We start from the raw sequence: 11218 nt of genomic DNA, 5'->3' as shown, positions 1-11218 counted from the left end.
TCTTGGCTCTGCCTCCCCCCCCCCATATTCTTTATAGCTGCTTTAGGGGGAGAGGTCTCCTACTTAGTAATCTGATAGAAAAGTTTGTTCAAAACTGAGATCCAACAGATCCTGGTAACAAAAGTCTCCCTGAAGAAAAGATGTGTTTTAAACAACTGTACTTTGCTTGGTTTTTTTAATTTTAAGTGAGAATGAAATGATAGTCCATATTACCCTATAACTGTGGGTGTACCCAAAGAAGGATCTGTCTTAGGCCTTCTTCTCTAGCAGTACACTATGAACTCAGTACCCAGGGGTTTGATTATCACTTTTCTGCAGATGGCTCACAGATCTGCCTCTCCAGCCTAAATTTCTCTGTGGAGCTCCATTCCCCAATCACAGATTTCATATTGGACATTTCAAATTGAACATACCAGAGACATCTTAAACTTAACATACCCCAAATGGAATCATTCCAGATTTTCCAGATTCTCCCCTCTACATTGAGCTTCCCTATTTCTGTCAAGGGCAGCACCATCTTTTGAATCTTAGACATTCATCATCTTGGTGTTATCCTCAACTCCCCATTCTTCTTCATACTGCATATGCATTCCAGATCTTGGGAGTTTATAATGCCACAGTCTCTATCCAAGAATGTGTGAATAAGTATTTAACAACCTTCGTCACTGCCCGCCACCCCAGTATGCACAATATCCTTTACAGTTTAATCCATGTGATTAATATTTCCCCCATCACTTTAAGTTTAGACAGCACAGTATATGGATTTCCAAAAGTAAATGCTCATACTGGAAATTTAATAATTGGCTGTTGAGAGCCAGTATGAGCTAGCACCAGCACATCCCTGCTTGTGTCTGACCCCTTCTCCCTACTCAGCCACCTGCTTAACCTAGGCCCTCATCATCTCTCACCGAGATTTCTGTTTTAAAACTGTTTATAAGGGGCAGCTAGGTGGCGCAGTGAGTAGAGCACTGGCCCTGGAGTCAGGAGGACCTGAGCTCAAATCCGGCCTCAGACACTTGACACATGTACTAGCTGTGTGACCTTGGGCAAGTCACTTAACCCCAATTGCCCTGAGGGGCCCCCACCCCTAGATGATACAAAAAAAACCTGTTTATATCCTGTCCTTCTAACCTTGGTAACCTGTGGTATGTTTTGGCTCTATCTCTGTGCCTTTGCATTGGCTGCCCCTCATGCTTAGAACATACTCTGTCCAACCACCATATTGAATTTCCCATCTCATCATGTAGTTCTGATACCATTGTCTACAGGATGCTCTTTCTTATCTCACCCCAACCCCCCCCCCCCCCCCCCCACTGCTTTTGCCCTTGCTCACTAACTCAGATTTATTTTTTACATATTCTGTATATACACTAGTATGTATATATGCACACATGCATATATGTGTGTATGTATATATATATGGTGTTTCAAAAGTCTCCATGTAATTTTAAGCAATTAAAGCTTAATACATGTGAATGGATATGTATAGATATGTGTATATATAATGTGTGTGTGTATATATGTGTGTATATTGTGTTTGTGATCTCTTACAGTAGAATGTAAGCTCCCTGAAGAGAAGGGTCTGTTTCATTTTTATCTTTGTATTCCCAATACCTAGAATTTCTTGGTGCGTAGTAGGAGCTTATTAAATGCTTTTTCGTTGGTATCTGATAAAGCAGATTTGGGATGTCACCTTGTTTAAATCTTTTTGTTTTTCAGCATTCTCACTTAAATGGATATCTGCTGACCAGAAGCTAGAGGGTTGACGATTAGCATCAGATGGTGACTGCGTCTTACAATTTCTGTCCCTGTGTCTGAGGGAGATAGTCTGGGTGCTGTGGAAATGAACGGAGAACAGCAGCTTGACACAGGTATTAGTATCAATATTCTATTAAAGTGCTTTCTCTTGGTAACATTTATGATCAGGTAGAGCCTAGATAGTGCAGTGTAATTTTCCTCCCTTTCTTTTGGCATATGATTATAGTACAACGTGGTGAAGTTGTTAAAAAGAGTCAGAACAGTATGGTAGAACTATGCTTTTAATTCTTAGTAATTTTAAGGCAAATGGCAAAATAAACCTGTACAATGGAAACAGCTATGTAATGGAAATAAGTTAAACTTTATAGGCATCATATTTGTTTTTCCTCTGGGAAAAGAAAATCTTTTGGGCATAAGAGCAAGTTAGCCTATAGCAAGTGTGTCATTTTACCATATTTTCCCTTTTTGCTCTATAAAAAATAATACAAATCAGCGTGTAGTGGAAAGAGCCCTTCAATTGAAGTCAAGAGACCTGGGTTTGAATTGAATTAGCTCTGCCAATTAAACTCCAGTACTTTTCAAATCAGTCTGAAGTGGTTATGAGACTCTTTAACAGGTTTTTAATGTTGGTTTTAGTTATGAGTCTTCCATGATATAGTTAAACCAGTTAGTTAGAATGCCTGTTTTTTGTCGTCTTTCAGCTAGTGACAGTAAGTCCAGTTATTCCTTCCTCAGTGGATTCAGTGTCTGGTTCACAGTCTTCCCCAACTCCTGCCCTCACGCTAGGGTATTTCAAGACTCATAGTGATGTTTTCTTGGATACTCTAACCTCTCAGTTCCTTATTCTACTTAATTTCCATGATATACCCCTTCATTCCATCTCAGCATAGGCATGCTTCTTGCTCCTCCACTTCTACACTTTCTTGACTACAACCATCACTTAGTACCTTTTCCTTCATTAAGAGTCATTTCATTCAAATATAATGCCATATTTAAGTCCTGGTGGCTCTTCTCTCTCACCCCCAAGTCAATCTTTCTCTTTTCTCATGGAGTTTGGTGTTTCTTTCTTCTCCATCCCTTACTCTTATAATTGAGTTATAATTCAGTTTTCTCGCTTTCCATGAGTTTATTGTCATTTCTGCAGTTACAAACATTTAATCTCATCACCCACAAGTCTTGCACCTCCATTATTGATAACTGAAATTCCTTGTCTGACCATAACCTCCTGTCTTCAATCTCTCACTATATTTTACCCATCCTAAACCTGTTGTCTGCTTTAATCTCCAAGTTACTTTTTTCTCTCTCCCTTCTTTCTTGTGCCATCATTCATGTTCTGGCCTCACCGTTTGCCTTCAAAGTCGTGACTTTTAGTTAACTAGTTCAGCTTTATAATGTTCTTTATCCTTGTATCTTCCTTGCCTTATTGTCTGTGGCTTTCCAGATTTCATCCTTGAATCACTCCCACCCCATTTACCTTCATTACTTCTGTTTTGTGCTATATATCACCAATGAGAAGTCATACAATGTGCTGACTGGGGCTACTATAGGTGTTATGTGAAGTTAAGTATGCTTTCGTTGCTGCATGCCACTCCTTCCCTGATATAGTTCATTAAACCAACCATTGCATATATTTATCAGGCTCCTACTATGTGCCAGGCACTGTGTTAAATGCTGAGGATACAAAAAGAGGCAAAAGACAGTGCCTGTCCTCAAGGAGCTCACAGTCTAATGGAGGCTAAAACTAACAATATACAAAGTGAGCTATGTAAAGGATAAACGAAGTAGTTAACAGAGAGAAAGCACTAGAGTTAAGAGGGATTAGAAAAGGCTTCCTGTAAAAAAACGGGATTTTGATTGGGACTTAAGACAGGGAAGTCAAATGGAGTTGAGGAAGGAGAGTGTTGCAAGAATGGGCAACAGCCAGAGAAAATACCCATGGCTGAGAGATGTAGTGTCTTGTTTGTGGTGTACCGCCAGAAGGCCAGTCTTACTGGATTGAAGAGTATGTGTCAGGGAGTAAGGTATAAGAAGACTAGAAAGGTAGGAGGGGGCTAGGTTATGAAAGGCTTTGAATGTCAGACAGAGCATTTTGTATTGTATCCTGGAGGCAATAGGAAGCCACTGGAGTTTTTTGAGTAAGGTGTGAGGGGAAGGGTGGCATGATCAGACGCAGTTTGTCTCACTTTGGTTGCTGAATGGAGAGTTGATTGGAGTTGATTTGGGCAAACTCACCAGCAGCTTGCTCTTGCATGCTCCAGGCATGAGGTGATGAGGGCCTACTCCAGTGTCAGAAGAGAAAGGGTCATATTTGAGAGGGCAGTAAAGGGCAGATTGACAAGAGTGGATATGGAGGGAGAGATAGAGAAGAGTGCATGCTGACACCTTGGTTGAGAGCCTGAGGGAGTGAGAGAATGGTGGTGCTCTCTATTATGATAGGAGAAGGGGTGCATTTAGCGGGAAAGATAAAGTCCTCTTTGACTTGCTGAGTTTAAGATATATACTGGATATCCATTTGTAGATGTCTGAAAGACAATTGGAGATGCAGAATTGGAGGTAGACTAGGGCAGGATAGATAGATTTGAGAATCATCATCACAGAGTTGGTAATTAAATCCATGGGAGTTTAGATCACCCAGTGAAATAGTGTAGAGGGAGAACTGGGGCAAAACCCTGCAGGACACTGATGGCTAGAAGGCATGACCTGGAAGAGAAACCATCAAAGGAAACTGACAAGGAGTATTCAGATGGATAGGAACAGAACAGGAAAGAATGGTTTCCTGAAAATCTGGAGAGAAGAGAGTATCAGGGAGGAGAGAGTGATCAACTGTGTTTCTGTTAATGCTGCAGAGAATTTGAGAGTGAAGATTAAGAGTGATTTTCTATCACCTTCTTTTACCATCTGTTCCAAACTTCTTCTTTCCTGATGCATCTAAACCACCTTTTTTCTCCCACTCCCTTTCTACTACAGTCTCTCTCCCCTCTCCAATTCATTCTCTACCAAGATGCCAGAGTGATATTCCTAAAACCCCAGTTTGGTCGTGTTGCTTTCCTGATAAAGAAATTCCCAATGCCTCTAGGTTAAAAAACAAACTCTTCTGTTTGACTTTTAAAGCCTTTAACTTTCTGACTCCAGCCTACATTTCTAGGCTTATTACATATTAATCACTTTATTGCATTCTGTGTTCCAGTCACACTGATCTCCTTGCTGTTCTTTGTGCCTTTGCACAGGCTGATCCCCATCCTTTGAATACAGTCTTCTCTCATCACCCACTACTTTTTAATCTTTCTTCAAAGCTCAGCTCAAGTGTTACCTCCTTGAAGAAGCAGAGCTTGATCCTCTTGTTTGCCAATGTTTTCCCTCTGGAAATTGATTTGTATGTATTTTGTATTTAATTTTCTGTGTACATATTGTTCCTCCCAATAGAATGTGAGCAGGAATGGTTTAATTTCTGCACCTGTTCCATTATAGGTGTTTAATAAATGCTTAATAAATGAATGAGAAGTTGCAGTTATCTTAGGGGAAGCATGTTGCGGAGACCTGTATTTTCATATGAAATATACTTTGTTTTTTATTGTATTCAGTAGAAATGGATTTCGAATGTATCTTACTCACTTGAACATGAAATTCAAAGATTTAAAGATTTTGCTTTTTGTCCAGATGTTCATGACAAGAGTAGTTTTTTTTTAGCCTATTTTTTTCAACTATCAGATGAGTTAAACCAATTGTGAAATGAACCTTTTTCCCCCTCCAACTGTATGTTAATGTGTTTATTCAGTTTCATTATAGACAACATGTTTCTGTAGGGATAGTACTTGCAGTTTTTAGAAACAGTAATAATGGGTAGTTGGTAATAATACTTTGTAACTGAGGCAGAGTAGTCTTACAGAGCAAGTTAATGCTTCTGATCTAAGCTTAGAACCCAGGTCTTCTCGCTTCTATTTCAGGCCTCTCATGGCATCCAAAAACATTTCATAACCCTCTAAATAGCAGCTACTTTTTTTTTTTTTTTAGAATTTTTTTTTTTAATTTTTAGTTTACAACACTCAATTCCACAGGCTTTTGAGTTCCAAATTTTCTTCCCCTCCTTCCCCTCCCCGCTCCCCCCAAGACGGTATGGAATCTGATATATGCTCTACATATACCTTCTCATTGAACATATTTACACAATAGTCAAGTTGTAAAGAAGAACCATGATCAATGGAGTGAATAATGAGAAAGAAGAAACAAAACCAAAAACAAAAAGATATAGAGGGAAAAAAAGAGAGCAGATAGTTTCCTACAATCTGCATTCAGACTCCATAGTTCTTTTTCTGGATGTAGATAGCTCTTTCCATCATGAGACATTTGGGGCTGTCTTTGAACCTTATATTGCTGAGAAGAGCCAAGTCTGTCAGTCAGTCATCGTAGAATTGATATGTCTGTGGTTGTGTACAATGTTCTCCTGGTTCTGCTCCTCTCACTCAGCATCGTATCATGTAGTTCTTTCCAGGTTATTATAAAGTCTGTATCTTCCCCATTTCTTATAGCACAATAGTATTCCATTATACCACAACTTATTTAACCATTCCCCAATTGATGGACATCTCCTTGATTTCCAATTCTTTGCTACCACCAAAAGTACTGCTATAAATATTTTTGTACATACAGGTCCCTTTCCCCCTAGAAGTGGTATTGCTGGGTCAAAGGGTATGCACATTTTTTTTAAAGGTGTTTTATTTATTTTTAGTTTACCACACACAGTTCTACATAGTTTTGAGTTCCAGTTTTTCTCCCCTCCTTCCCCCCTCCCTCCCCAAGACGGCATGAAGTCTCATATAACTGTCATGTATAACTTCGCATTGAATTAATTTATGCTCTAGTCAAGTCGTGGAGAAGAATTTTGACCAATGGAATGAATCATGAGAAAGAAGTAAATAGCAGCTACTTTAAGACAAGAGGACTTGCCTTAGAATGCATATTTATTGTTTAACTATTGATACATCTACTTTTTGGTAAAAACAATTTATAAGGCATTGAGCCTACAAACCTACTAAAAATTAAGACAGTTGGAGATAAATTACTAGGTATTTTAAAAGCTGGTGACTTTTTGAAATATATTTTCATTTATCAGGGATTGCCTTAGTATAGTTGAAGTATGTCCATCCCCCTGAAAATAGGAAGGTAGAATAGAGGCGTTTTTTAATGCGCTCACAATCTAGGATTCTCTTTCATTGGATCCCTTTCTAATTAAATGTATAGAGTTCCAGCTTTGAGATACTCTAATGATAACACTGTAACTCGGAGTTTCTTGAATTATGCAAATAGCGAGTTTCCAAATATTTAATTAGGTATAATTAAAAATTGGGTAGGACTAATTTCAGCAGTACCTCTGTAGATAATAGATTAGTATGAGGCCAATCTATAAAATCCCTGCAGTTAATAAAACCTACTTTGCAGAAAAGTAAGGAAAGAATAGCTGGGAGATGGTGTGGGGAAATGTGTAGAACTCATTGGTTTTCTTGAGGGGTTTAAAATTACAAGGACATTTCAAATATCCTGCCAGTTTTAGTTTTGGATCTTGAAGATAGAGAACTTTCCAGCTAGTCCTAGAAATTGCTGTACTGTGTACTTAGACCTCTTTATAATGAACTTCAGGTAATGTTGATAACATAAGAGATATTTATAATAAAGAGGTATCACATGTTTTTCGGTTGTTTTATACTGTATTTTCAAAACAAACCTTATTTATGCCTTTTTAAAAGATGGCAATTGTTTCCTGATTTTGCCGCCTCTCATCTCTTGGAACATAAGAATTCCTCAGCCCATTGTGATAAAGAAAAATTGTTCAGCAAAAATGACAGCTGCATACTCTGTCAGCTACCACTATAATGTGGTATATCTTAAAATATTAATGCACCAGATGTTGCCTGCATTATTTGTTTGATGTGGCTAAAGCTATACTTTGCAGGGAACTTACTTAGTTTGATACAGTGTGAAATAGATGCCAGTAATTATGATATGTAATATTTAAGTGATAAAATCCAGAAAGTCACCATTTTCACAACTCTTCTCTTATTTGATTCTTGAAATAACCAGTATACATTTATCAAGTGCCTACTGAGTGCTGAGTACTGTGCTAAGCAGTGAGGATACAAATAAAAAGATAGTGTCTGTCTTCAAGGGGCTTACTATCTAATTTGTGAAGACTGCACATAAAGCAGAAAAGCCAGGGGACTTGGGGATGGGGAAGAGAGGGGGATGGATGAAGAAGGGTCACATACTAACAGACAAGGAGAACCTGTCTGGGTGTCAACATTATGAAGAAGTCCAAAGAAGTTCAAAAGTAATGTAGCTGGTACAAAATTGGGAGAAGACTGTTGTGGGTCCCCTCCTTTGGTGGAGTTCTTGGAACCCATGGCTCTGCCCTCCAGTCAGAGGGTACAAGTGTAACAGTTCTTGAAGGAGCCATTGTTCCCATTTTACAGACCAAGAAAATGAGACCTCAGAATGTTAAATGATTTATCCCAAATCACACAGCTTTTAAGTCTAGGTCTTTTGAGTCTTACTCCAATAAGCTTGCCACTTTAAAATGAAGATACTGCGATAGAAGTAGACCATGGGTTCTTAAACTTTTTTGTGTGATTTGCCACTTCTTAGAAGAATGTTTTAAAATGCATAAAGGAAATACATAAGATTACAAAGGAAACCAATTTTATTGAAATAAAGTTAGGAAAATCTAAAAAAAAAACAACAAAAAAACTCCCCAAGCTTATGTACCCCAGGTAAAGAACCCTTGATTAGACTGTCCAAAAGCTGGAGTCAGGTATATACTCTCAAACTATCATCTTGGTGGGGATTGAGAAAGGGCCATAAAATGGAGTGAATTTTACAGACTGCCTATATTTCTAGAATTGTTTAACAGTTACTCCCTTGTGTATACACACTATGTTGCTGCCCTTATTGCTGTTTCTGAACTCCTCTCATAGATTTCTGTGCCTAGAGTATTCTTCTTCCTCTTATTTCTACCTCTTAGAATCTCCTGACTTTCTTCTAGTCCCAGCTTAGGTTTTGACTCCTACCTAAATTATTTACTGATGCCCTTGGTTTTTTTTTTTAAATTAAAGATACACACACACACACACACACACACACACATTTACTCCTTAGTATTTAGTGTACTTCCTATTAATCTTAGATTTATCTCTTTACATGTTTTATTCCCAACTAACATATAAACTTCTTGAGAGCCAGGAATATTATGACTTTCATTTTTGTTCTTTGTATTCTCATTGGTTAATATAGTGCTGTACATATAGCAGATACTTAATATGTGTTTATTGAATTGAATTGTCATGAATTTTATTCACATTTATGTAAACTACTTCTACTACGTTCCCCATATCTACCAGGCTAATGTCCCCAACCAGGCTAATGCCCCCTCCAATGAGCTAGTCTTCATGAAGCCATATTGTGCTTTAGGGATCACTGATTCCTTTTCTAAATGCTCACACACCATACTATTAATTATACATTCTAGGATTTTCTCAAAATTTGGAGTCCAGGCAAAAGTATGATGGCTTCACTGCTTTTTGTTTCAAATATCATTTGTCCTTCAGGCCTCATATACTGCTTGTCATCTTTGAAAGACCACTGCTGTCCAATTAGCCATCATTTCTGCCAAGCCTTTATGTGATAAATAGTTGACCTACCCTCATCTCCTTATTTTTTTTGAATTTTTTTATTTAATTTATTTAATATATTTAGTTTTCAGCATTGATTCTCACAAGAGTTTGAATTACAAATTTTCTCCCCATTTCTACCCTCCCACCCACTCCAAGATGGCATATATTCTGGTTGCACCATTCCCCAGTCAGCCCTCCCATCTGTCACCCCACTCCCCTCCCATTCTCCTTTCCCTTCTTCTCTTATAGGGCAAGATAAATTTCTAGGCCCCATTTCCTGTGTATCTTATTTCCTAGTTGCATGCAAAAACATTTTTCTTTGTTGTTGTTTTTGAACATCTGTTTTTAAAACTTTGAGTTCCAAATTCTCTCCCCTCTTCCCTCCCCACCCACCTTCCCTAAGAAGGCAAGCAATTCAACATAGGCCACATGCATATCATTATGTAAAACCCTTCCACTATACTCATGTTGTGAAAGATTAACTTTGTTTTGCTCCTTCCTAACCTATCCCCCTTTATTGAATTTTCTCTCTTGACCCTGTCCCTTTTCGAAAGTGTTTGTTTTTGATTACCTCCTCCCCCCACCTGCCCTCCCTTCTATCGTCCCCCCTTTTTTATCTTCTTCCTCTTTCTTTCCTGTGGGGTAAGATACCCAATTGAGTGTATATGGTATTCCCTCCTCAGGTCAGATCTGATGAGAGCAAGATTTACTCATTCCTCCTCACCTGCCCCCTCTTCCCTTCCTAGAGAACCGCTTTTTCTTGCCACTTTTATGCGAGATAATTTACCCCATTCTATCTCTCCCTTTCTCCCTCTCTCAATATATTCCTCTCTTATCCCTTAATTTGATTTTATTTTTTTAAATATCATCCCTTCATATTCAACTCACCCTGTGCCCTCTATGTGTGTGTGTGTGTATGTGTGTGTGTATATGTGTGTGTATACGTATATACATATGTATATATATACACACCTACATATATACATACATAGACACACACATATGTATATATATGTATACACACATATCTATCTATCTATCTATCTATCTATCTATCTATCTATCTATATGCATATTCCTTTCAGCTACTATGATATTGAGGTCTCATGAATCATACATGTCATCTTTCCATGTAGGAAAGTAAACAAAACAGTTCAACTTTAGTAAGTCCCTAATGATTTCTCTTTCTTGTTTACCTTTTCATGCTTCTCTTGATTCTTGTGTTTGAAAGTCATATTTTCTATTCAGCTCTGGTCTTTTCACTGAGGAAGCTTGAAAGTCCTCTATTTTATTGAAAGTGCATATTTTGCCTTGGAGCATGATACTCAGTTTTGCTGGGTAGGTGATTCTTGGTTTTAATCCTAGCTCCATTGACCTCCGGAATATTGTATTCTAAGCCCTTTGGTCCCTTAATATGGAAGCTGCCAGATCCTGTGTTATCCTGATTGTTTATCCACAATACTCAAATTGTTTATTTCTGGCTGCTTGCAGTATTTTCTCCTTGATCTGGGAGCTCTGGAATTTGGTGACATGTTCCTAGGAGTTTTCTTTTTGGGATCTATTTGAGGAGGTGATCTGTGGATTCTTTCAATTTCTACTTTGCCCTGTGGCTCTAGAATATCAGGGCAGTTCTCCTTGATAATTTCTTAAAAGATGATATCTAGGCTCTTTTTTTGATCATGGCTTTCAGGTAGTCCAATAATTTTTAAATAATCTCTCTTGGGTCTATTTTCCAGGTCAGTGGTTTTTCCAATGAGATATTTCACATTGTGTTCCACTTTTTCATTCCTTTTGTTCTG

At 38.1% G+C, this 11218-nt stretch overlaps 1 protein-coding gene across 1 annotated transcript in view; it reads left to right on the top strand.

Annotated features, from left to right (window-relative positions):
- The first annotated feature begins 1719 nt into the window (after positions 1 to 1719).
- The window catches only part of SFMBT1 (Scm like with four mbt domains 1), an 83047-nt gene continuing 73548 nt past the window's right edge, over positions 1720 to 11218 (top strand). The window contains exon 1 of the mRNA XM_036737436.1: positions 1720 to 1871. Coding sequence (XP_036593331.1) covers positions 1844 to 1871 — 28 coding nt within the window. The 5' untranslated portion in view covers positions 1720 to 1843. The remainder of the gene's footprint in view (positions 1872 to 11218) is intronic.

Source organism: Trichosurus vulpecula, chromosome 9 (assembly GCF_011100635.1).
Source record: "Trichosurus vulpecula isolate mTriVul1 chromosome 9, mTriVul1.pri, whole genome shotgun sequence".
NCBI lineage: Eukaryota > Metazoa > Chordata > Mammalia > Diprotodontia > Phalangeridae > Trichosurus > Trichosurus vulpecula.
This window is presented reverse-complemented; position numbering and strand designations above follow the sequence as displayed.